Here is a 27,865-nt window from a genome sequence, read left to right on the forward strand (position 1 = left end):
CTTCTCCCGTGCCCCAGGACGCGATCGGAGCTTGAAGATGAATTCCCAGCAGCAGAGGATGGCCGCGATAGGAACCGACAAGGAGCTGAGCGACTTGCTGGACTTCAGCGCGGTAGGACATGCTTCCGGGGCTGCTTGTCGCTGCGCCGGGCTAAACGGAGGAGTAAGGGGCTGGGCTGCCTTCGTCTCAGCCAAGTTGGACACCTGAACTTTGATGTCACGTCTAGACTTCCAGATTTAACACCGTAATACCAGCTGGGTCAATTGGTTTAACTGGTTAAAATCAGGCTGACCCAGTGATGGCATAATCTAATAATTAACATTTGTTAAGCTGGCGCGTGGCACCGATATGCCTTCTTCCTCGTGGTTTGTTTTTGTTTGTCTTTAAACCAAAAGAACGCTTAATGTCTGTAAGTAGCTCGGTCTCAGAAAATTATAGGTGTTTTCTTTTTGATACTTCTGTTTTAACAGATCTTGAAGAATGCTTGACTTATGGATGTAATCGAAAACTGCTACCTTTCAAGATTTGGCTTTATCTAGTGACTTTAATTTCATAAATCCGCAAGAAATATATTTTTAGTAGTAAAATTTAAGTTGAATAGATATTTTAAATTGTCATGGTAGTATTAGGCCTTTATTTTTTATTTTAAGCTGTGTTCATGCACAAAAGAGTGTAATGGTACAAATAAATTGAAAGGAATACTTTGCCTTTACGGCTCTGAATGTGCAGCCTACATTCTGTTTATTTTCTAATAGAAATAGGAATCAAATAATCATTTCCTATGAACTTTGTTTTACGTCTGCGGACCACACGGGGGTTCAAAGCCAGCTTATACACATCTTCTTGTTTTGCAGATGTTTTCCCCACCTGTTAATAGCGGGAAAACCAGACCAACCACGCTGGGAAGCAGTCAGTTCAGTGGATCAGGTAAGGTGCATCTGAGATACTTAGAAGTCATGTAACCAGGATTTGATGTTTCAGGTTACTTTTAATGTGCTTGGATGGTAATCTTTCACTTCTACGTATTCTCATTTAAAATTGGAGATGTCCTGTTTCGATCTGACTTCGTAACATATCTTGTTCTTAACTTTAACCAGTTTTCCTCTGTGCCTTAGCCTACGTGTTCTAGTACAGCGAAGTGTTGAGTATCTCTAGTCGTACTGACATGCAAATTGTTTATTGATCTATTGCATTTCAAACGAAGGCTTTCTTTGTTGCTGTTTGATAAAAGCCCACCTGTTCAATAAGTATTTCCTAGCACCTGTATAAAAAGGGAAAACACTCAAGGAAAATACCAGGTAACAAAGTACTCCTGATGCAAGGATATATTCTAGAATGCAGTTCTTAAGGAGCATGTACGATGTAGCGACTAACTTCTTAAAAAGAAACAAGCAAAACAAATGCACACCCCAACCCAAGGCTTAGATTTTTAAGAATTACTAGCTAGATACCACTAGTTCCTAGATCTAAGTTAGATCTGAATTATTCTACTGTATTATTGTAGTGATTTGTCAGAAGCTGTTTACTGGCACATGTACAAGTCCTTGTTGATCATAGCATCATGTGTCTAGTTCAACAAAATAAGACGTAAAGAAGAAGATGCATGTATTTTTGTGTTCTCTTCTGCTTTCTCCTCTGGGAGCCTAGTTCAGTACACAGTAATACAATTTTCCAGTGCTGTGTAGTTGTCAAAATTTTGACGTTTTTCTTGCATTGAACCTATATCGGTGCATCATGTAAACAAATAGTTGCTGTTATGTGTTGCATTTTGTTGCCTGCTGTTTTCGTTGAAGTACACTTGATGTCTGTTTTCAGAGACATTTTAGCTGAGCCTGTAATACAAAATAAGAGTAATATTTTAAAAGATGCTTTTTATTATATTATTCTTTGTCAGGGTGTATTTATATTTATTAATGTTTCCGAAAGAGAAATTTAAGAACTAACAGCAAACCACATTATCAGAAAGTTCCTTTATTTTCCATTCTATATATACGTATTTTGTAGGAATACAACAAAGTGATATTTTTGTTTTTATAAACACAAGGAAGTGATGGTTGTGTTTTCAGTTAAGGCTAATTAAAACATTTTTAGAATGCTGATAGAGGAATGAAGTTGCTCCTTGAGGTTGTGCAGTACCATTGCCTGTTCACTTCCTACGGTGTCAGAATTGTTCCTTTGAGAGTTCAAAGGATACCTTGAATTTTAGTGACACATTAGAATTTTTTATTTTTAAATGTATTTTAAAACTTGAGTTGTGTAATTTTGCAGACTCTTCAGAGAGTATCTACCACACTTGATTAATAAAATCACGTAGTAAATATGACATCTGAGGAAGTATTTTACTTCTTTCTCCTGAAATATGTAAGTGGTTTCCACTTGCTCTTTACAATTAAGTTTAAATTACTGGCAAAAGTAAGACAGCAATTCCTATAATATGCATCATAGTTAATCTTTTTTTCTTTTTCAAGCAAATATTCTAGACTTATTTTTCAAAAATGTGTTTTAAAGGATGTCCAGACAGCTAAAACTTACTGTGCAGAGCTCAACCCTCCATCCCCTCCTATACCTTGCTCTTCCTGAACAGGTAGAATGATGTTTCCCGTGCTTTTCTTGGCTGGATCAGGAAAAGAGAGAATGCCAAATACTTAGCTTTTGGTGAGAGAGAGTAAATTTCCTTGAATTTCTTTAGTGATACAGTATATCAGCACAGATACTGATCATGAGCAATATGCTGCAGCTGTCTCATAAGCTACAACCTCAAATGAATTCCCTTTGGAGAAGATAATGGTATATAGCCATGGGTTTTAATTCAAAACATTTCTAGTTGTAGAGATTTACTGCTTGGTGGAATTATATACCCTAATTCTTGTAATGTTACAGCAACCGAAGCCTTGACCTAGGGGGATTGCTCTGCAGGAGTGAGAAGTGACAAACTTCTATATTGTGTTCTGAGTCAGTGTTGACTGTTACAGAAAGACCTTGATGAGCTCGCTGATGAAGTACAGGCATTTCCAGCACTCTGATTTAATTGTGATCTCGGTTTAATTTCAAGTATTCTGTAGCTTATAGGATGTTTGAACGCTTTTTAAATTTTTTTATTTTTCTTATTTTTTAACTGCCAGAGGCCGCTTTTTAAAGCGAAACATGAAAGGAGAAAGTATTTATTCCTTAGAACTATCTGTTAACAAAATGCACAGCATGCACAGATTTCTTCTTTGACTACAGGGTGATGCTACCTCTTCTCCTACACAGACTTTGTGATTTTGACAGTAGGTGCAGCTGTGCAACTTGCTTCAATATCTTTCCTGTTAAACTCCACTTTTTGATTGTTGTTTTTAATGACATCTTTGCATACGAAAGGAAAGTGGTTTCCTCTTCCTAGTTGGAGTTTATTTCTTGATACTGTAGAGCCTCCTTTTTCCTCATTTAAACTTTATAAGTAGTAATAATCATTATCCAGAAAACAACTCTTCCCTCCCAAAGCTATCAGTGCTTTGAGATGCAGCTTGAGATGGCCCCAATTAAGTAGTTGAAAATCAGTTGCTTGTCTGAATGGCATTTAAATCTGTACATTTCTAGGAAATCTAAATTGGAAAGGAATATTCGTTATCTTCTCTCCTCCTCTCCCCCACTGCCCCCCAAGCATAAAAGAACAAATTAGTTACTGTTTAAGGATGGTTAAGTTGTGTTTGTATTTAAGGTGTGGCTTTGTGAAGTGTGGAGAATATTATGGTGTACAGTACGAAGTCTGAAGTAACAAGCTTGATCTGGTGTAAATCAGCAGTGTTTCTGGTGTTTATGGTGTAAAGTACAGGTCACTGGATTGCATAACTAAAGCAGCTATTGTGACAGCTACAGTTTGTAAGAAAATGCTTGAGTGGATTAATATGTGAATGTTGTGTTTTGATTGAAAGAGAGAAAGTCTTCAGGAATTTTCGGTGTTGGGGAAGCTGGCTTTCTACTGGTCACTCGGTTATGAGTGAAAGCTGCAGATGAGATAGGTGAACTGATCTGATGTACGACAGTATCTTATGACAATAAGTCATGAAAGCTGCTGTTGAAGTCAAATAACTTGGTCAGACTACTAGTGAAAACAAATATATTGGAAAAGTAACCTGATATGTAGGTCTGAGTTAAGCCACAAACTATTCCTTGTTGTTGCTGTTAAAACTGCATGTTGTTTAAAACAGAACTTGCCTTTTTGGTTTGGGAGGAGGAAGAAGATAAAGCGATTTCCGTCTTAGAAATCGTAAAGGCAGAAGGCAAAGGTCAGAGGTACTCTTTATCAGGTTTTTAATGTAATTAGTTGGGCCTTCTTGCAGATTTTATTTCAGATGAAGAATTTCCATGTTGCTACTATGATTAATAGCAGCATTTATTATTCATGTTGAAATGTTGCTTTCTTTTGTTTCTGTCAAAATAATACTGTGTATGCCCATACAGACCTGGATAGTTAGCCATTTTGCCCTATTCTTTTTACTTTTTACACGAGCTTGATTAAAATCCAGGTAGAATATTCAAATGCCTGCTGTAGACAATAATATTGTGTTTTTCACGTGTTTCCCAGCAGGTTTGACTTACTTTTCATTTTTTCCATGTGATTGATTGATTTATTTTTTCCTCAGGTGTGGTACCCTACAATAAACCCATTTTACTACTTCCGCACAGAACTTCGTAGATGTTTAAAAAAAAAAAAAATAATATCGGAGACAATGTTCTCATATATGGCTTACTATCTTTAATTCATGTAGCTTCCTCGTGCTAGCAATAGCACTATTTTTGTGTGGATGTGTGCACGCGTGTGAGTTATCAGCCCAAAAACTGTGAAGTGAGGTAATGTGGATGTCTAACGAAAAATGAGGAGTTAAGAGTTTAAGAGGAACAGTTCAAGAGCTGAGTAGTCAAAATGTGATGGTTCTGCTGCCTGTAAGATTCTTCTGAAGTACTTGAAAAATGAGTACATGCATTTGTGCATGGACAGCTTTGGGCACAAATCTTGTGCGTGTTTAGACATTTCCCATGCTGGGTTTATATGCAAAAAGCCCCTTCAGGACAAATCTGTTTAGATACCTGTCTCTATCAGTTTGGTTCCCTCATTTGCAAATTCATGAGGTTGCCCTTTCCACTTGTCTACTAATCTACAGGGTTAGTGAGGAATGTACTGCGATAGTCCACTGATTACTGGCTGGATGCTAAGGCCATTGAAGTTGATGGCCTGCCATTAACCCGAGTGTCCCTTCTGTCTTGAGGCTGCACTCAGTGGCAGTTCAGCTTTAGCAGGTCTGTTACGTTATTACCAAACAGTGTTCCCAAAACTAATGAGACTTGGTTACTGTTTGTCAGTTCTCTTGTTTTTAGTATTGCGTGAGCAGTTCCTTCCTAAAACAAACAAACTACACAAAACCCAAGTCTTGGGAGTTAGCTCAGTAGGCAATGTTTAAAATGCTGCGTACATTCATCTGCAGCAAGCATTGAATATGGTAGGTACTCGGAGATGTGATAATCAATTTATAGTCAAGGAGAAAACTGCAGGAAGATAAAACTTCTGGGTATGAAAAGTGCTCCTAGCCTTTCAGAGTATAGTATTTTATTTTTGTTTTTATCAATACGTTAATTTGTAATAAGGATCAATTCCCTGATACACAATGTGTTTCTGGTACAGTCTCCTTTTGAGGCACAGGAAATTCCTAGTGCCTGCTCCTTATCCCTGAATTAAGGTGTTGACAAGAGATTGATTCTGCATAGTACCACAGTCTGGTCCTGCAGTAATATTTGACGTGACATTTTATCAATGAAAAAGATGAAATAGAAGTATTTGAGAGATTTGATCTGTATTTCTGGTTTTGTCATCAAAAGTGTGTTGCAATCCTGTTTTTTTTGTTTGCTATTTGAAACAAAGTAAGCTTACTGTGTGTTAATGCCAAAAATCTAGAGTGCCCTGTTAAAATAAACATTAGATCATGCAGCTATGTAGCTTTGAAATTGTTTTTAATATCTAGCTTGTCTGTCAGCTCCCTTAAAAGTGAACCAGCGGGTCTAGTAACCTGGTAGTTCATCCTGGGTCTGAGGAGTGCCAAATAAAAAATGCTGGACAAACGGAGGGAACAGATAACCCAGCTTCAAACAATCTCTCACAAAGGTGTTTATGGTCACACTGTTTTTTGTGATTTTTTTTAAAGCAACAACAACAAAAAAGAATAAAGTTCCTAGAAAGGTAGGTGTTCTGAGTCTAGCCTGTTGACGGGCTAAGTAGGTGTCTGCCAATCTATTGCTGTTAGCTATGTTTTTGAAAACATGGCTGTTATCACTTAAGGCGATGATAACATCAGTTGGTCAGAAATGCCTTGCTGTCTTCCCAGTAACTAATTCTGGGATTTTAGTAGCATTTGGCCTGTCTTCTGTTTAGAGAGATACTTGACCTTGTTAATAAGGGAGACTACAACTTGCTGTATTGGCATGTAGAAAGCATTCCTTCAAAAAATGAATTTGGTATTTCCAGCAGTTTTCTCTGGACGAGAGCAGTGCTGTGACAACTGTGTTAACAAGCGTAGCATATGACTTCCAGTACGTGTATAAACATTGCTGTGTCACAACACAAGGAAGATGGCTGCGGTGTTATTTCCGTCTGACTTGAGAACCTCAGGACTCAGACCTTACCCTTTCCTGATGTGGAAGTACCCGGTGTGGGACACCTCCTCCCAGCCCAGCTAGTAGCTCTTTGATCTGCCAAATTTTAATGACCTAGTCGTTAGTAAGTGATGAGAAGTATCCAGATGGTTTGGAGAGTGGTCTTTATGACGTGGTGGAAGGAATGTGATTTGAAGTGGCCTGTTATATTTTGGATTTATTTGGACAGCAGTATTGACAGAAATGTAAACACGAAGGCAAAAGATGTGGGTCAAGTGGAGTAAGAGTCCTGAAAAGGGTCAGAGGAGAAATTGCATGTTACCTGAGTTTGTTTTTGTTTTTGTTTTTTTTTTTCTTTAAAGAGTTGTTTAGATGAGATTCTTACATATTTGTGTGCTCTGTAATCACAGTTGAACTTGTACTTAGTTCCTGAATTACTGGAGAACTGGTATAGCTGCTGCTAAGTTTTTTTGAGGGTTGGTTGGTTGATTTGTGGGATTTTTTTCTTTGGTCTTTGAGAAGAGAATTTGATGTTAAAGATTTGTTAGTCATACATAAAAATGATCAAGTTCCCCTTTCCCATAACTTCTTTCCAGCTGTTACACCAAGAGGACTTAGCCCCTTAGTAATTTTGCTATCAAATCAGTGTGACAGCTGTTTGTCTCAGTTCTGTTTTATCCATAGTTGAGACTATAGATACTGTTAGATTCATTTCTATTAATCTAGTATATATTACACTATAAACTTCATATATAAGCTTTCTTCCTTTGAATTTTCTAAAGGCAGAGTGTAAATATTTACAGCTGAAAATTTTATTTATGAACAGAAGAACAAGAGCTGGCTTGTATTGACAAAGATGTATATTATTTTTTTTTTTTAACTGTAATTTGGAAGGACTATATTGTTTGGGATTAGGAGGGTTGGATATTTTTAAAGACTTTGTAAAGCTTCTCAAATTACCTATAGAGTCTGATGTAATCTATATGATACACTAAACCTCCTATCTTAAATTTCCTTCAAAATAAATATTAAGTTATTAAGTTTGAAAATTCAGTTTCAATAAATAAATTTATTCGATATAAATTATGGTCTCTAAAGACCTCTTTTAGAGCCCCTGTCTAATTTAATGTAGCACGTTACTTCTTCAGAAAGTACTTAGAAGTATATAGCAAAATTTGATCAGTCCTGGGAGGAGTCACTGAAGTAGGAAATAGAGGGGAAAAAAAAAAAGTCAATGTTTACTTCTGCATGTGAATTATTTGACGCAGATTTATTAGTGAATACTCTTAACTAGTATTATGGGGTGTATCTTAATCACTGGTTTTGGTATTAAGCATTATAAGAAAAGAAAAAGTATTATTTCAGTGCACAATTACTGTTCTAAGGAAGGATGTATATTTTTAATCTTCTTATGTCTGTCTTAAGAAGTAATGTCCACTTCAGTTTGTTTTTTCTTTCTTAGTATGAGAGTCTAGAAGTTCAGAGTTTTTTTCGGTTATTTACCAATGGTTGTAGGATCGTGCTTTTTTTTTCCTATTATGAGTCTAAGATGAGATAATGATATTTTTTTTTAATGTCTTGAATGAAAGCCTTGTTTTTTTCATTGGTGAAACAAAGCTATGTTTGTAAACACAACATTCAAAAACATAAAGGGCATACTTCTTTGGTGAAGATGTTAACTGAATACCAAGAATGATCAGAAAGAGCAGCTTTTGTTATATTTAATAATGTCCCACTGTTTTCAAAGGATAATCAGGCTAAAATGTACCCAACCAATCTTTAGGACTTTGTTAGTCCTCTGTGCAAGGGATGTGATTTTATTTTATTTGTGGTCTGTGTGTGTATGAAGGAGCTGAAATCGCTGCCAAGAAAACAATGTTCATGTTCTTAGTGATGTAATGCAGGAAAAAAGTCATGATAGATCAGGTTGAAGGCACCGTTGCTGGTGTTCCTTTTAAAGAAGTGCTTGGGATGGAAGGTGGAAGAGGAAGAGACTTGATAAAAAGGGTTTCCTTTACAGACCAGTTAGTAGTGTAGTACTCTCTAGGAGTGCTACTAAAACCCTAAAAGTAAGGTTTATCTTGGTGGACAGGGAGGTTTTATACTTCCATAGTAGCACTATGGGGAACTTTAAAAAACTGCTCATGCTGTAGAATTGCATTTAAAAAAGAAGGTAAGAAGTGTACTAAATTTTGGTGTTACACAAAATTTCTCTGTCTTGAGAAGTCAAAAATAGTGTGGAGTTCTCATAGCAAGTTGAACTGCTTGCTTTCACTGTTCTGCTTTCCTTTGCACAAAACTGCAGTACAGCATTTGTCTTGTCTCAGAACTCTTTGCTGTTGATGAGGCTGAAGCAGTGGTAGTAGAGAAACTTGTTATGCGGAAGCGTGTTCTGAGCCTTGTTTTTTGTGAAAATAACGTTTTAATATATTCCCCCCCCCCCCCCCCCTTTTAAATATTAAGATAAATAGACAGGACTAGCTGTTGGGAAAACTAATCTAGTAAAACACCGCAGATTCGGTTGTTTCTAGCTGCGTACATTTTGTACACGTGCTGACTGATGTGCATGTTCGGAGTGTGATTCAACGTAGTCCAGTATAAACCAAAGTTTACACTTAATTCGATGCAAAGAAGAGCTTGGTCTGTAGCATTACCCAGTATCTGTTTTTATTAATTTCAGACCATGACCAAAATATGTAGTTAATTTTTAACATGTATATCATTGTCTTTGAAGCAGGAATTGATTTTTAATCCTCCTGTCTTCTACCTTGTTCAGGTTTTACAGTCTTCAGTGCATTGAGTGGTTCCAGGACTTATCTAAAAGCAAAACTGTGTGCAGATGGGTGTTTTCTATTTTTAACATCTATACAGAAGTACAAGATAAACTGTTCTTCTACTCGAATGAGGCAATTAGAATGGAACCGGACAGAAGACTTAGCCAAACATAAATCTTAGTGTGATTCATACTTGTTAGAATATAATGTGTCAGCAAACTGTAAAGAATCTCATTTAAAGTAATGTTGCTTTACAGACTTGGTTTTATCTAGTTAAGTTGGGAAACATGGTTAAAGCCTAAAAAGTACAGGTGAATCCAGGGTGAAGTTAAGGAGGACTTCATCCTCTTTGCATGCTGTAGGTACTTTTGCATCTTGTAATCAAATGTCTCTTGAATTTTCTATTTCTGTTGCATTAGTGTTAGTGTGATGCTGGGGAGATGAACGTACCTCAGAAAATTTCCAAGTGTTTTTAGTTTTCTGTAGGAGACTGAAATTCACTGTTTAATTTTTTATTTGAATGGAAGCTGCTGTTCTGGCTACTCTGAAATGTTTAAAGCGGACAGCTTTGCTTGTTGGACGTTCTCTATATTGTGACGTTTTGATGATTTTCAGTGCGACACCTCTACCTATTCCAGTTTCTTCATGCAGCGACATCATGAGTCATAATCCTTCGTAAAGAACACAGCTTAAAATAATCACTGATCGTTTCTTCGCAATTCCATTCACTGCCCACTGCAAATAAACAAGAGCTGAAATGACGATATCATTTAATCCTTTAATGTTTGCTTTCGACATGCAAAACATTTTCTTGTAATAGAGAAGTAATCCATAAGGAGAGTAGCTGCTCTTTCATCTTCTGAATGCTAAATGAGGCTAAGGCTTTTATGAAGAGATGATGATTTAATGAAGATGACCGAGTTTTGGAGTAATGAAAAGCTTTTGTATATTCCTACAAATGATGCGTGGTGCTTACTACAGCAGTTCCAGTGGCTATATTTTGTAGGATGTCTTTGCAAGATTAGCGCTTGTAGTGCTTAGATGCCAGGGTGATCGAGTAATACAGTAAATCAAATATCTTTCCCCTTAGTTTGATTTATAAAATAAATGCACATCGATGTCACTTTATTTCTGACATTACTTATGATTATACACATGCATTCTCTGGTCTGTGTAAGACTTTTATTTTGGTAGTATTTATTTTGGCTTTTTATTTGGTAACCTTGAAAATATCTCTGATACTGTATTCACTGTCCTTCCAACAGGATAGTGAAAAGCACACCAAAAAAAAGGAATGTGAACTGAGTCAATATTCTTGTGGCAGGAATGTCCAAATAAAATATTTTTCTTTCGTGTGCTTGTAAAATGCTGAATTTAAAAAACAAAACAAAACTTACCAACTGAATAAATTTAGCTTAGAACAGACAAACATCGTACCAAAAAGAAGTCTTTTTTCCTGTTCGTTGTTCATTAGTTTACTTTGATTTCTTAAAATGATGTATCATATTACTTCTTGAGTAAGGTGAGTTAGATATCACCTGATACTTCAAAAGGAAGTAGAGGGAGGCTTTAAAGGATGTGAGACCTTACCCTCTCCAGAGCATATTCTCCCATGTGTCTTTCAGGCCTTTGTAAGTCAACAGAAGGGACTTGATTTTTTTCCTCCTTGTAAGCCAACTCCTTTAAAGTGGGCTGTAGTGAAGTTCTGCAAAGGTTCACCTCATCTTCTTTCTTCCATCAAAACTTAAGTGAAGTTTTGATTCTATAAAATAAAAGTAGATTTTTTTTTTGTAGTGCTTACTATGAGCACCAGAGGTAAATCTTAGTTTGCTCAGCTATTTTAGGTTTGCCACGGATGTGAAGAATGGGATCATGTTGTTACACTTCTCCTTGTATTACAGGAAAGATGTGTCTGTCCATCTGGGATGAATGATCTTTGGTGAGCCGCAACAGGCTGGTTTTAGTCTACTTTTTGTAAACTGTCATGTAACGAAAGTGCAGAAGTGGATATGTAACTTACACTTCCTTGTTATCCTTTTTAATGTCTTGAATAACTGGCTAGTTCCTGTGTAGTTGTATACAAAGTCTGGCAGGTATCAGAGGAATGTAAGGTAGTGCAGAGTCTTAAAACTTGATGTTAGGGGAAAAAAAAATTTAAAGACTCGTTGAGGCTGTGTGTGCATGAATTCGTTTCTGGGCAGGTGATGGAGAATTCTAAGTTACATCTGTAGAGTGATACAGTACAACCAGAGTTTATATCTATGTATGTCCTTCATACGAATTAAATCCACTTTTGTTTTCAAGGTTTTTGCTGAGTACTGAACGGCAGCTTCAGTCGTCTACTTACTCCCCATGCACTTGTATTTCCATTTTTGTTTTTTTCCCCATCTTGTTAGGGGGAATTGGGAGTGAGGAGGAGGTAGAGGCCTGAATATGGAAGATGCTCTGTAACGTGGTTTTTATTCTGTAATGGTTATATTCCTTTTGGCCTTTGAATGGCCTGTATTTGTTTTGCAAAGCAAATGGCATTTTCCTCCTTAATGCTGCTACTTACTTCTAGGTAACTTAAGTGCTCTATGAACTACCATCAGAAATCCCTGCTCCATACCTTATATTGCTGCAAGTGAAGATTGGCATGTATATGGTAATGTGGCTTGTGCTGCAGTGGGGAATCAGTCAGAGTTTGGACATCTCTCATGTATGTGTCATAGGTTGTCTCTGACTCGAGACTGAGGAACATGCTGTTGCCATAGCAATGCAAGTCCTTCTGAAGGCAGAATTCTTGGCAGAGCTGTTGCATCTCCTGAAGTGCTTGGTGTGTTGATCTGAAAGTACCTTGTCCGTATCAGCACAGAACTGCAGTAGAAAGAATGGGAAGAACAGATTTCTTTAAATATGTGAATTGCTGTTTTTGCAGCTAATAGTTGGTTAAACCCTTGTTCATCAAGCTAAAGCTTTTTAAAACTTTATGCTGTGAACGATTCTTACATGGAATATTTAGCTTGAATGCATATTCAAATGAGAACTAAGCAAACATCTTATTTTTTCCTTCCAAATAAAATTACGAATGAAATAATAGTTGAAAATCACTTTTGGCCTTTTGTAGCAGTTGTGTACATGCCATACTCATAATCTTCAGTTTGTTTTTGTTTGTTAATCCTTGCCCACTCTTTCCCCTTTCTCAGAGTAGGAAAGAAGCATAGCTCCAGCTTGGCTTGGCCTGGCCTTGGGAAGCGTTACTGAGTTGCTGCTCTAAGCAGTTTAGACGTGTCTTGGTACTTCGGGTTTTTGCATGCGCTGGTATAACCTGGACAGACAAGTCATGGTGTAAGTGACCTTGGCGAGCTGACCGGATACTGTAGCAAGGAGAGGTCAGTATTGATTATGCTGAGAATGTGATCCAAGGGGATTACTCTGCAAGGTGTCTGTTCTTTGTTTTCCCCTTTTTAAGCAAATTTAATGCTCTGTCAGCAGGTGTATACTGCTGCTCTCTAGCCATCCTTGGGAACAAACATAACATTAATAACCCGGGTTCCCTTGAAGTGTTTTGCCAGTTGGGTCTCAAGTCACAATTGGGGAAAAAGCTCTTTCAGGGCTCCAACAGAAGTTCTATTTATGTGCCTCTTAGCCTCGAGTCAGTCAATACTGATGAGTAGGCACCGTTTTTGGTATCGTGGCAATAGGTTAACTAAAACGCACTGAGATAAACTCATTCTGAATATGTATGTATGTATTAACACTGGCCTTATTTCATCAGGCTTAGCAAAGATACATTTAAAATGATTTCAGTGTGAATAGCTGGGTAGTTATCTCTTGAAATTTTAACTCTGATTTTTTTTTTTTTTAATTGGCTGACTGATTCTAAAACCAAATGAGTAGTTCGTGTAATTCATGTAACAAGCTTCCATCTTGACATAATCAATACTCTTCAATATCCACTGGTTTTGTTTCCAGCTACTCTGTTTTATCAGATCAGTTAAATTCTAAGGGTATGAAGTACCGAAATCATGAACAAAATGTGAGTTTCTAAAAATATTTTTAATCTTAGTATTTTTCATGAAAACACTTGATTAGTTACGTTGTTTTTATTTTTTTATAATTATATAAGCTAAACCAGTCAATATCTCCATCTAAATCTTTTGCCAAATTTGTAATATTACTTAATGAAAAGAGAATAACAATGAGCTTTCAAGGACACAGCTAAGCAACAAAATTTCTGTTCATATCTTACTGCATAGTTCCTGTGTCCCTCTTCTCTCCCCCTATTTGTAGGTTTCCTCAGCTGTACAGTGAGGGCTAATGAAAACACCCTTCTACATTGAAAACTTCCTCAGTTCACGGAGATAGTTGACTTGGAATAATAGATTAATCAGAATAATTCCGTATGACTTAAGCAGTGTTAAAGTAGCTTGCATGTATTTTAAATTTCTACTCTCTCCTTTTGTGTATAATTAATATGGCTTCATGAACTTAATTTTATTTTTTATTTACATTGGTAATTTTTGGGTTTTTCTTTTTCAGTTTAGTTTTTACTGTATCTACATCTGTTCTCAATGTTGTTTGAAAATGGGAAATGCAAATTTCAGTGTAGGACTTGTAGCAATGTTCTAGAAAAAAAGGCCTCTTGTTATTTCAAAGCTGTTTCTGCACACCTTCACGAATTACATATGCTTCTCATTTTTGCAAATTTTATTTGAAGCTAATCCAAGTAGGAAAGCATGGGGAGAGATATTTGCCTACATTTCTTTAAGGAAGAAAATTACTAGCCTAAAACGTTTTCCTGGTACATAAACAGAAAACAGCCTTGTCCATAGCTATCCTTTGTGTTTAATGGATTAAATTCACTTTGACAGCTAGATATATGTACCAGTGTCTAGCCTATGGCCATGATCTAATAATCATGGATATGGTAACAAGTCGTCTAAAAAGATTCAGTAATCAAGTGTTTTTCTTGACAAAACGTATTGTGACTGAAACAAGAAATGAGGCTGTGTTAAATGTGACTACATTTGCTACCGTGCTTGTATGCTGAATACTTAATAAATACCCTTTGGGATGTAGACAGAACCTACGCTTTAACAGAGGTGGAAAAGCTGATTGTGCTACAACAGCATGTATTTTAAAGTAGCAAAACAAATTTGATCTAACCTAATGATCACAAAGAACTTAGTTTCAAAACATTAATTTCTCCTTTCCCTCAAGTGCTTTTTAACTTGTTTATTTCTTCTGTCGTAAAAAGAGTTGTGTACTGTTAAACAGAGCCTTCTGTGCAATACACAATTCCTATATCATGATTTTGGTATGTGAGGTGAGGTTTAAGTAGTTACTGATGAGTCAATACATGTCGAAGGGAAAGGCTTGAAGTGCAGCAGATATTTTGGAAATAAATTCTTTATTGTGTGCTGAATAGAGGGCTTTGATCTGGACTACGTTTGACTAGTAAAACCTGCATTGAATGTAAATACCCTTTAACAACAAGATAATGCCTTGGAACAGTCCGTTGTGACATGAAGTTAAACTAATATGCTTTGCCAAACTGCAGCGTGTTGTATTTGGCTCTAGCTTTGAGGGAAAACTGATTTATATCGTATAAACTTCGGTGAAGTACACCAGATTGAGATGAAAACTAATATTCAAGAAACTATAACTTTATTCTCCCTTCTTTTCTTTTAAGTAGAATTTTTGATACAGCTGTTAGGAATGATGTTTTAGGAAAACACCAAGGGGGAGAGAGTGGGAACCAATTTAATGATTGTGCATTCCTTTAGGATTCACCCTAATTTATAGCTTACATTTCAACAACATCTAAATGTGATACTTGTTTTGAGCTATGTGTTTTTATTATTTTTTTGTCTACTTTCTCATGTTTTTGTGGTTCAACTGATTTGACACACTTTAAAGTTGACAATATTTTTAGTGAGAATTAGGAGGTTGGCACTGAGGCTGGCATCTGAACAGACACATGAAGCTGGGGGAATCAGGATGTAGAGGTATCTTAGGGGAGAGTATGGATTATTGATTCAGATGTAACTGTTGCTGGAGTTAGGTTATTCACCGTGCCACCTGCTTGAAATGCAAGAAACTTTAAGGGATTCTTAGCTACTTCATTTGCTGCTATGTGCAGTGTGTATGTTCCATTGTTTTTGTAATGATTTTGCTTCTCATATTAAGTATTAATGTCTTAACTCAAATTTTCCTAATATAATTGCAGTTGGGTGGTGAGAAATCCAGTGAAGTTAACTTTATTTTGCATAAGGTAGATTAGAATTTGGGTGTTCAGCTGAAGCTTAATATTTTTTGACTTTGATTTGGTCACTTGTATTGTCTTAGACTTGCTTTTATCTGTGTCGTTAATATAGTTAACTGATTCTGGGAGCATGTGATTTCTCCAGGCATTTATACAGTACGAACCAAATGAATGCCAGCCCTGAATGCTGTGTTCTGTGTTGTTTTTCACTTGTAGTTAATCTTTCTAACACATCTTGATGGACAAAATGCCCAGGGACAATTCAGGGACTTACGATTTCATTGTTTTTCCTGGTGCTGTGATTCTTGTTATGATGATGTCTTGCAGAAGAGGCTTTCTACTTTTTTAGTGGATTAGACAAGGAATGGGTACATGATACATGGAGCAGTAAATATTATGAATAGTGAATCCTGATGTGTATTTTGATTCATATTTTATGTATACTTACATTCACCCTATGTGTATTCTTCCAGAATCCCTCAAACTAAGATTGTAACATATCAGGCCTTTCAGTAGTTTCAAACCTTTTTCTTTTCAAAAAAATTACTTGTCACAACATTTCTTACCACCATGTATTTCTGAAAACATGCAACAGAAAATGTAATGGGAAGCACAGCGTTGTCTGTAATCACCCCCCGAATCAGTGACGAGTTCAGTGTTTTTTGAGATCATGCAATCTTGGGAGGCTAAAATAGGCTTTTAAACATGTTTTTTGTCTACTTCTTTTTCTTCAGAAGCTTCATGATTAACTTAAATGTAGGCATATTTTAAAAATAGGAAGTTTCCAGCCCTTTTGGTGCTATGATCCTTGAAGTACACAAGGTATAGAATTGCCGTGCATTTGGAATTAAAATATTAAAAGTACTTCTTAAGGAGTTTGGGTCATCCTAATAATAATTTCTGCTTCGTTATGTAACAACTTAGAAATATTATTTTACTTCTTTTAAAATCTCCTTGTCAACTTCATGTTGCATGTGCTCTGAAAAGATGTTACTGAGATATGGAATGACTGATTTCCCAGTTATCTGATGCCCAGGATTTTCAAAGACAAGGTGGCTTTGTGAAACATCGATTTGGTAGTGGCATCTGCTCTGTTAAAACAGATCACCCACTTAATTTAAGGCATACTTACTCTTCTGAAAGTAGTCACAATGAACAACTAGGAGTGAAGAAGCACTAGAAGCATCTTCTGTCCTGTTGGGATTCAGACTGAAGCATTAGCCACCCTTTCTCCTTGGTACTGTTCTATCGCAGCATGCAAATGGCCTGAGGCTGTGATTTGGGTTGCCAAATCTTTAGTTCTCATATAATCTCTTTTCTCAGGAGAAATAATGTCTCCTTTTTGGTTATCCAAAACGTTTCCAGTCTTTGTGATTTGATTATTTGTAGACACATGGAATTTCAGCATTTGCTACTTCAGTGAAATTGCTACTTTTTGTTAGTTTTGTTACTTCCACCTAGATGATCTGCAGCACTATCACTGAAGTATAATATGATGGTGAGGCTTTCAAGTTCTTTTAAATTTTGCCAGATAATGTAGTGTTAGTATTCTCAGTAGAGTTTGGGCAGTTAGTTTTTTCTTTGTTTTCCTGAACAGATTCATTGACATTTAATTCAGTTCAACAAAAGTTTTTGTCTTTAGACCAGTGAATGTGTCAGCAATATCATTTGTATGGTTAGAAGTCAGACACCTAAATACCTGGTTTAATTGGGGATTTTCATTTGAATGATAGACTGGAGAAGTACCTGACGTTGTAAAAGTCCCTACAAGCTGGTGAATGTCATACTTAGTTTAGTACACTTGGTAGTATCATTACTGTTATAGAAGTGGTTATCATTGTTGGAATTTGGCTTGGATGCTGGATTTACCGTTCCGTACTATGCCTGTATTGAAGATGATTGCTGGCAGTTCTTACTGTTCCTTTAGCAAACTTCTATATAAATTCTCATCGTATCAGCCATTTGGGGAATATTGCTGTGTTTGCAAATTATCTCTCTGCCTTAACCCTTTCCTCTGAGGGAAGGTAACTGTGGATTTCTGTGTGTAAAAAAAAAAAAAAAAAAAAAAGTGTCAGTGAACAAAGGTTATTGGCATAATGGCTCCATCTGTGCAGATAAATCTAGCAGTGAACAAGTCCTTGCTCAAGTGCTCTGCCTGATCTTCTTCCTGCATGAGACCAACAGGAGTCAAGTTGTCAGGCAGCTGTTTGCTCATGCAGCCAGTACTGTGCTCGTGGTGGCTTGAGCTTAGCTGTGTTTGGCTTTAGAGAAAGCCAATTGCCAGGATGTAATGCATGTTGGCCTTCTTGCTCTTTTGATTTTCTTTTTTGTGTTTTTGACTTCCCTTAGTGTTCCCTAGTATTAGAGGTCATGAAAATAGTTCTAGGGAGACTTGTGTTGGTTTGTGTGAAGTGGAATTCAATAATGATGTGTCTTTAAAAGCATATTGTCTGTAAAATGTAACTGGAGCTGGGAACGGGAAACTTTTGAATTAATTGTCATGTTTGCCTTTTGGTTTTATGTCATGTCCCGGGACAAGTTGTGAGTGTTTAAGGACACGATAGTCTTTCAGAAAGGAGTTCTGCTTAAAAATCTGCTTTTAATATGAGAGATACTGGAAATGGGCACTAGCTGTAGGCTTTTGATCTACTGAAAGGTCTGCGTGTCTTTCAAATGCTAATTAAAAAAGAGTATTTTTTGCAGAACTTTTTTTTTAATCGAGAAAAACAAAAACCTTTTTAAGTACTTCACATTATAGAAGAGATCCTTTTTAATGAAGATGTTAGCAAGAAAGGTTAACCGGCTTGAGTACAAGTATCCTTATTTTAGGTCTTCTTCCTTAGTGTACTATATACATGGTACGTGCACAGGTACCTCCTGGTACCTCTTCTAAATAGAACAGAATTTATCTGTGTTTCTATGATTTGGGGCTGAGAAAATTAAAAACCTTAACTGATATTAACTTAATTGGTACTTGGAATGGACAGACAAGCAGGTGTGAAGTCAGATGATGTTGCCTTTTGTTTTATACTTTATGTATATATAATTGAGTATGGAGACAACTAATAATGAGATACTAAGCACTACAGTATTTCTTGTATGCTGAAGTACAGCTATACAGTTATTTTAATGTAAATTTAGTTATGGCATCTAGCTAAGACTAGGGTGTTAGTGGAGAAGTTCATAGGCAGTTTCTCCCTGCTGATAAATTTACTCTGGGAAATTGGTGTCATTATTAGTTTAGGTTATGTTCTATAGGATTGTTTTCTTTTCTGGAGGAGTGTAAGTGACAGTGATAAAGAATGGCTGTGTGTGTGTGATAGCGGTGGGGTTAAGCATGCTGAAAGATTCAAAATTGCAAGAGTGAGGGGAAAAATGAAACTGAATTTGCTTATTTATTATATTATTATTGATACTTATTGTTTCACTACAGTACCTGCTGCTGTGTATTGGTAGAAAGCTTGTGTGATTGGAGTGTAGGGCTGTTGCATTTTGGTTTTTCTCCTCTTTTTCCAGCTATTACTGAATAAATTAATGGATACTGTTCTTGATATTCACTTATTATGCCAGCTTGCTTTTCCCTTAGAAGATCATAATATCATCCCTCTTTCACTGCCTTAAAGAAAAATAGACTCGTTTGTGCAGGGTCAGACATGCATATAATATTACTGATTTTTTTACAAGTGTGTTTGATGTACATGGCTTAGATTTTTGCAGTCAAATGCTATTATACTGTAAATACTCTCTCAAGTGAGATTTGTAGGGAGAAATAATATTCTCCACTAGAATAACCCTATTATTATATATGTTAAAACCTTTACATGGATCATAGTAGCTAGAATTCTAGTTCTACCCTAAAACTAGTCACTTGAAAATGGCTTTTATAACCCACGTAAAGTTTTCTCTTACATCAAAAATTCTCTTTGGTTGGTGTTTCAGGTACTAAGCTTTGTCACAATACCTTCGTTAGGAGCTTAGGCTGGTCTTCTGGATCATATGAAGTCATCAGGCTTTGCATTTCATTTATAGAAAATGCTTATGAGCACCTTGTAATGTACTGTAATCTTATTAGGTCAAGTTGCTGGTGTTTTGTGTCAGGTTTGTTCTTTGTATCCCTTTGTGCCGAAGGGTATCGTTGATAATAAATACCGTCTCGAGTGTTCTTGATTTTAATAAAAATAAAAGATTTAGTTGTAGCTTTATAAATACTTAAGAAGCATGCTGGTCTTGCATTTGGCTGGGTACAAAAGGCAATGCGCTGCTATATACTTACAGCATCTGGCTCTGAGATGTACTTGCTTTTGAATTAAATATTTTGGGGAGTGTTTTGCTTCTAAAAACCTTTTATTGGGTAATATCCATATCTCTTCTTCAAAGGTACAAACAAAATAGTTTGACTGTGATTTTAATTTGAATACTTTCCATTTACATCCTTGAGACTTCTCTGTAAAGCTTTCTTTAACAGTTCTTGACATTGCTACCTCAAGGCATTGAGCCAGCATGTGCAATCTCAAGCGAGCAGACCCAGCGTTCGAATCCCAGCCTGCTTGCTCAAGGAGGCATTTTGCTCAAATCCTTAGGGGAATGTTGACCTTGTCTGCTTCAAAAAGTAGCACCTGCTGGCTAACCAGGAGGGGCATGGAATGAATTTGGACAAGGGTACTTTGGTCTTGCTAGGCTGCAGTACAAAACTTCGGGGTTAGAAGGGCTGAAGAAGTACTTGACTCAGAGTAGACAGAAAACAAACAGGACTGAAGATCGCTGTGAGAGAAGCACTGTTTTGATCCATACCTGATGCTCTTCAGTCATGTCTTAGCACTCAGTGTAATTTTCCTTGGTGTTACCTGTTACTCGTTTCTTCGTTTGATTGTTTTAATTAATATCACCTATTTGAGGCACTAATTTTGCACAAAAGTGGTCCAAACACTTTGCAGGAAATAATAACTCTCTTACAAAGGAGTGTAACGCAGAGGGATCTCAGCAGTTCTTTAAGTTGTTAATTTTTAGTTTTGTAGAACAAAAGTAGAGCAAGGAGAAACTGATTTCGGTTTGCAAGGTCAGTATATAAAATGCTATTCACAGCTTTTTATCTCATTTTGTAGTTTTATGGTCTGTGTGTCTAATGAAAAGTAATATATTTGTTAGGGAGCAGCAATGAGATTTCATGCTGTTATTTCCAGAGGATTGCTAATACAAAAGAAAACCAATGTTTTTGTTTCAGCTACATTTGCATAGACTTAATCACAGCTATTGTGCAGTTTTGAGCTGAGAGTTACAAATGCACAGGGTTGTGTTTAAGCGGAGTTGTTTTTTCTCTTCATTCCTTCACCAAAAAGAAAAAAAAGCCTTCCATTGCAGGAGAGCAGGTTGTCTAGAAGGAAAAGAAAATATCATCTGTATTATATATAGCTCCAAATCAGCTTTTTTTAAAATTAAGCTACAGAGTTATTGAGTGTTAAATTCTAGACTGCGTTTAGTAGGGTAAATTGCTTATAATTCTGGAAGCACTGATCCTGATAGGAAAGGGTGATAATTAGTTTCTAATATGGACAGAATTGCTGTTATTAGCTGTGCTCCACATGTTTGCTTTCCCTGTGGCATTCCTTGGGGTGCAGCAGATGGATGAACAAGGGGCAGAGGTAATGTGTGCCATGATCGGCTGCTGCTTTCCCCCAGGGATACTTCTAGAATGCTGATCTCTTTTTTTATTATCTTTTCTCTCTTTTTTTTTTTTTTTTTTTTTCCTTTTTCAGCAACTTTGCTGAGATGTATCAGAATTAATTTATGATATTGTTTCTTTGTAGTCCATTAATTAATCCATTTACTATTAATATATTAGCTTCTTTAAAAGGAGCAGACTTCTGCATGTGTGACTTGGTAAGATTTAAGTAAGGTAATGGCAATATCATGCTTAAATACTCTTCTCCTTTCGCTGAGGTTGTGGCATTCATAACCTGACATTGCCTGCTACTGTTAACTTGATCTGTAACATGATCAGCTCCTTTTAAGTTGGAAAGGGAATGTTATTGTGGCACCTGAATCACAGAGTGGAGTCTGCTTTTGAGGACAGTTGTCCCTTTCCTTTCCATCTATCCTAGTCAAGTCTGCTCTAATTTTCCTTTCTGCTCTTGACTTAAACGTGTGAGGTGTGTGTGTGTTTTGTTTTGTTTTTCTTCTTAAAGCCAAATCTATTCGAGGTTGTAACGTGACCATCTTCCTTATTTGTCATCCGAATAAGTAGTCTTGCTTGGGTGGGAACAAATAGAGGCTGACTCTCCCCATATTTCAGTTAGGAGGAAGCCCAGCATCCGTGTAGCAGCTCCCACCTGGTGGCATAGCTGCAGGCTCTGAGCTCGCAGGGAGCCCTGCCTAGTGCAAGTTGTTTGTGGGCCACATGCCTGCATGCTCAGAGGCAGGGCTGTTCGCCTGAAATGTTCCCATGGCGCGTTCGCTGAAACGGTCAGGAAGAGGAAAGGGCAGGGAGCTCTGTGTGTCTGTGCGTGTGCATATGCTGCTTATTAGAAAACATTTTATCTTTGTCAGGTTCTCTTAAAGTGATACATACATGTACCTACTCTTTGGTGTTCAAATATTCTCGCTTTGTTTATATCTGGCTTTTATTTTTCTTTATCCTTTACTTGTTTGTTCTCCCACCCAGCCCATCTCACTCCCAAGAAGTCCTCTCATTTGTAATGCAGTCAGTAGTTCCTATCCTGCGTTTATAATTTTGTTTCTATCAGTCAATAATAAAATCTGATGTTTCCTATTTATTAGTCTAGATGGGACCTTTACATTTGTGTGAAAAAATATCTGGTGAAGCGATTCTTACCTTTTCCCGTTTTGGTTCAAAAGACAGATGCAGTAGATGTAAAAGTAGAAGAGAACTATATAAGCTTAATACATTCATTGAAAACGTTTTCCATGCAGAAGCTGCATTTAATACTTAAAATTGTACTACAGTGGCACAGATATGGCGCAGGTAACTGTTAGTTTGTAGGTAAACTTACATCCATCAGTATAATCAAGACTGATCTTTACTTACCATTTTAGATATTTTATCATGCCTGTGCTTTCCAACACAAATGCTACAGTTACTATCATATTAAAAACAATTATGATAGCATAAACCAGCATGTGTCCACTGAAAATAGCAAGTCCACATAAAAATCTGTATAGAGTCATGTTATTGTTTATTCCTTTAATAAATGCTCTATGTGGAGATCTAGAGACTCAGCATCTAGAGACTGTCCCAGCTGAAAGTAACAGGGCTTAAATAGCTCTTTCAGACTGGGCTTTAACTGGTGAGAAACTTTTTATGTTGTTCATGCTGAGTGTTGTTTGCTAGGGTAGAGAGGTACTCATCGTTACAGAGGAACCATAGGGACTATTTCTGATCGCTGTTTTAGGCATTGTTTATTGGAAGATTATAATTCTTATTTGCTATTAAGTAGAGCTTTTTTTTTTTTTTTTTTTTTTCTTTCCCCGGCAGTTCAATAGAATAGTTTCCTGTAAGAAGCAAAGTCTAAGCTTCATGATTTGGCTATAAACCTGTGGACAAGATTACATCTTCTTTACCTTTTGAATTGCGCAATGTAGTCGTTCTAGGCACTGCGACCTGTCTGTAATATTACAGAACTCTGTAATATTGCACAATTTTGTGTACTGAAAGCTGTGAATAATAAGCTCCTTGATCTCTGCTAGGTTTCAGATTGTTTAGAAATGTGATGCGGAAGTGACTGTTTTGCAGATTGACTTCTCTGTGCCCCTAAAGGCTGCTTCAGAGAGTTAAATTAAGGAAAAACTGCAGATTTTACTTCAGTTCTTTAACTGATAGCTAGTTTTTGAAATGTCATGATGCAGCAGTTCAAGCTGATCATATGAAGGTCATACCAGTGCTGTGAACATCCAAACATCTATTTGCCATTGTAGTATAAGGGTGCCAGAGAACAGTTAGGATCCTGTTCTTGGATGAAATGGTATGAAGAATGTAAGCACTGCTGCAACTAATATTTAATTCCTGATTGCAGGGTTGAGGACATATTCTGTGAAGTATTGCTACATCATCTAGTTATTCGGTCTTATATTGATCAGATTTGAATATCTGACTGAAAAGTATAAGAAAATGCTGCTTTTGCATACCTGCTTTTTTTAAAAAAAATTTTGGTTTGGTTAGTTTTGGTATCAGTGTTTAAAATGAAACAATTTCTGAAATAAATTTCCAATTCCCATAAGTATGATTCAATGCAGATCTGTCAACCTTGAAGTAAAAACCAAGTTGTACTTTCCCCTGTGTCTCCTTTTAAAGGATTGGATGTTAGTGTCAGGCATCTGAAATGCTGGATGAAAACCTCTTCTGCTTTCTCTCCCTTAATCTTACCCTTCAACATCTCAGTGTACACGGTTTGTTGTCTCCCCAAGCCTTTCACATACATATATTAAAATCTGCAATGTTATGCTTTATTAAACACTAATACACTGCTGTAGCAGGTAATGAAAACTTGCAGTTGATTGTGTTTCTCAATCATAGGTAGCTGTGTTTATCTGGACAATTGTATTGTGAACATTTTGCTGATTCTGTTGCCCAAATGCTAACATTCAGTGGGAATATTTAAAAAACAAACTAACTCTTTTTCTGGAATTAAATGTCAGTGTCACTTGATTCTTCAATTACTTCATCAGTATTTCATCAGTCACTGGAGGAGTCTTGTTGCAGAGTTCTTTTCTTTTTAGTATGTTGAAGTGTGTTTCTTTAAAAAAAAAAAAAAAAAAAAAAAAAGTCTGATAGTCTTCTAGTTTATGACTTCTGCTATGAGTAAATTGCTTCTCCTGAAATTTCTAGCTAAAAAGTCAGAAGAAATCCTGCAGTGATGCAGCTATTGATTTCTCAAGTGAGATTTTTCCTAGTATGCCAGAGAATAATGCCTGTTGACTGTAACTTAGAAATGAAAAAAAAAAATCAGCTCACAGTATCTGTAGATTCTAAATTCAAATTTAATGTGTGTTTAAAGTAACTTTGCTTAAATGTTTTTAAATTGTTTTTGTAAAACTCTTTTTACTCTTAACTCCTTTCAGATGTTTCTTGCTACATCTGAGTTAGAAAATTCTTTGTATGCATTTGGGAAAACAGTGAAAAGAGTAACAGAATTTTACTTCATTGTGAAGGCAGTCAGCTTTTCTCAGTCTTTGGTAGAGGTGGCACTTGATTGGTTTCAGCAAAATTTACCTCTTTGTATCAGTCTAGAGCTGCTTCTGTAGAGAAGATGCTGGGGCAGGTGCACTCTTTCAAAGTGCTGAGACAAACATAGCAATGAAAGTTTCTTGGTGGCACTGTGCTGGAACACACAGCATTTTCAGAGAAATTGGTGACTTTAAGATGGATCTCCATGGTTAAATGCCAGATCGTCTCAATGGGCATCAAACCTACTGAAATGTGCTCTGTTTGGCTTGTGGTGTTGGTTTTGTATTTTTAACGTTGCTGTCTAATTGTAATAGAAAAATATCTCCTGCAGGTTTAGAATTACTCGTGATTTTCAGAGATCTTTATTTTTCCTTTCTGTTTTTACCCAGACTATTTTAACTTGAATGACTAAAAGAAGAAGCAAATTATTTTGTGATTTATTTGGTCAAGTAGTTCATATACACATGCTTATATTTGCTTTCTGGACTGTGGAGCCATTTCAGGTTTTTATGTTTTCCTCTTTTTTTTTCCTTGCTTGTCTGCCTTTGCTACCACATATTACAGATGTGGCCATGCCGTGAAAATCTGTTGACAAGGAAATTGCGCCTTCTGTCTGAGGTTTGTGCCATTTCTAGCACAGTGGCTGCAAGTATTTTTCAGTTTAAGACATTCAGTTGAAGAAACTTCAAATGACTTTCACTTGTACTCTTCTTCCAGTGGTATGGGCGTTGGACACACATTTTAAGCCCACTTGAGAGAAGAAAGTTGTTTTTTCAATACTTTAAACTGGCCTCTCAAAATAGTCATAGTGCTGATTAAGGCTCTTAGAAAATTTTTCATAACCTGTGAAGACTCAAATCTCAGTTTATTTCTCTGAGAACTTCCATATTTCTTTTAGCTAATCTTAAAAATCTTATCTGCTGTTTATAACCATTAAGTATATACCTAGATACTGCTTCATCAAGTTTTTATCCCTGTATATGATTTTGCCATGTCAAAAAGAAACTGTAACATTACAGTAGTTTGACTTAAGGCGCTATTGGAGCAAGTATGCAATAGAAAATTCTTTTTATAAATCTTAAATCTCTGCAGTTCCATAACAACTTCATGAGTTTGATCTAGGTCTGCTTACAGAAAACTTCATTTGTAAGACAGGATCCCAAAGAAGTTTTTGAAAATCCTGATCCCCTTGAAGATCAGAAATGACAGTGTCCTAACATTAGAAGGTCCTGAAGTTGTAGGGAAATGGTTTCTGTCACTGCCTATGATGATCCTGGCAGTGACATTGAAATATATTGCGCAGTTTCTTAACTATAATGGTGTTCTAAACTGGTAGACAATTCAAAGTAGTTTGTAGGCTGAAAAACTTGAGGATGCTCCTGTTTCGGTATTTGCAATGGTGACAGCAAATAAAGCTTTGCTCTGAGATAGTTTCTCTGTTATTTGATACCCCCCCTTATGCATGTGAACAGAGTGACACATCAAATACTCTGGTCATGTACTAAAGTAATTCCTTCATACTCTTAAGTAAATAGGCTGAAGAGTACAGGGTTCTTTGGCGCAGGGAGTTCTGCTGATAAGATCTTATTCAAAGGTTTTGTTATTCAAAGAACCTCCTGGCTTCTTTGTCTGCGTAATTGATAATGTGAGTGTTCTGGATTAGTAGATGGATTCCTTGTTTTTAATGCAAAAAAAATCAAACATGCAAGAATATGACTTGTTCCAAAGCAGGTTCCAAAACAAATGCTTTGTTAGATCAACCCATTGACCATTACTGCTGGCGTGTGTTGTGTGAGTAATTAGATGGAGTCTGAACTGTTTGTATAGCGGACAGCCGGATCCACGTACAGTACCTGGGTATGTACTGGAGAGGATGAAAACTTGGAGAACCTCAGTGAAAACAGTGTCCCAAAGGGAAGTATTGGCAGACAGGAAGTAATCATCTGTAGCATATCCTAAAATCAAATACAACAGCAAACAAATATGAGATAATGAGGTTAAGTATTTAAAAAACAGTGAGTTGGTTGGAGCCTCATTAGATTTTTATTTTTTTGGCTTTTTTCCTAAGAATGTAAGAACTTTCAGTTTTATAACTTAAAATTGAGTTGTTGCTCCTTCATTCAAGGAGCAACTGCCTCTGAAATGTCTGGGTCAACATAGCAGAATTAAATGTATGTCAGAGAAATAAATTGTTTTATGTAGCAGGTGTTTTCTGTTCTAGTTTCTTGCTGACATCAACAGAAAGTTTAGATTAAAACTGATATCGTGTCTGGTGTGTCTCATGCTTTCAGAGGACAGATACAATTATATTAATTCTCATTATCCTTTTCACTGTGTAGTGTATTAATAATACATTTTCTTTTACGTCTGACCAGTTTTTCATGTTTTAATAATAAGAAATTTGAATTGTAGTACAGTACGTATTTTAAATTTTTTGAACTATAGTAGACTTAGAGTATCTGTGATTTTTTATAAGCAGTTCTGTGTAGGAGTTCTTGACATTAAATTTGTTAAACAGCCGATCGCAGTGGTGGATCTCTTCTGCCGCAGAAAAACAGTTTACTCAAGTACTACTCCTGTGATGAAACAGTTACTTTCTTAATTATAGGTGGTTTTCATCTGCCTCCAATTTACATTAAAGCAAAATCATTCCTGTGCTGTTTGTCAGGAGGACAAGGAAGAATATGCGCATGTGTATAGCGCGTTAGATTATTGCCTGTTCAACAGCATGAACTCACGGCTCATCCTAAATAGGGAACTTGACGTATGCAGCTTCATTTTTGCTGATACACTTTTAGAATACTGACCTCTACAGGTGGTTCATTCTTCATCTTTATACTGCTGGTGACCTTGAATTACTTTTATTTCATTTACTTCTCAAATGCAATGTGTTCTGCTGAGAGATTTCCCTTTCAAATGAGGCTGACACCACCAAAGAAAGAAGAAAAAAAATAGTAAAAAGCTACCTAAAGCTGGTGGTTCTTACCTTTACCCTATCTCTCATCAGTAGTATATTCTGTCTTTCCAACCTTTCAGGG

The 27,865-nt window shown here is 36.5% G+C and overlaps 1 protein-coding gene across 6 annotated transcripts in view; it reads left to right on the forward strand.

Moving 5' to 3' along the window:
* TCF12 (transcription factor 12) overlaps positions 1 to 27,865 on the forward strand; it is a 158,654-nt gene that overhangs the window by 1,023 nt on the left and 129,766 nt on the right. For all 6 annotated transcript variants that reach the window (XM_082768851.1, XM_082768849.1, XM_082768853.1 and 3 more), the window contains exons 2-3: positions 18 to 112; positions 856 to 928. In XM_082768851.1, the coding sequence (XP_082624977.1) occupies positions 38 to 112; positions 856 to 928 (148 nt within the window). In that variant the 5' untranslated portion in view covers positions 18 to 37. The remainder of the gene's footprint in view (positions 1 to 17; positions 113 to 855; positions 929 to 27,865) is intronic.

The sequence above is a fragment of the Aythya marila genome, assembly GCF_965140915.1.
Source record: "Aythya marila genome assembly, chromosome: 11".
Taxonomy (NCBI): Eukaryota; Metazoa; Chordata; class Aves; order Anseriformes; family Anatidae; genus Aythya; species Aythya marila.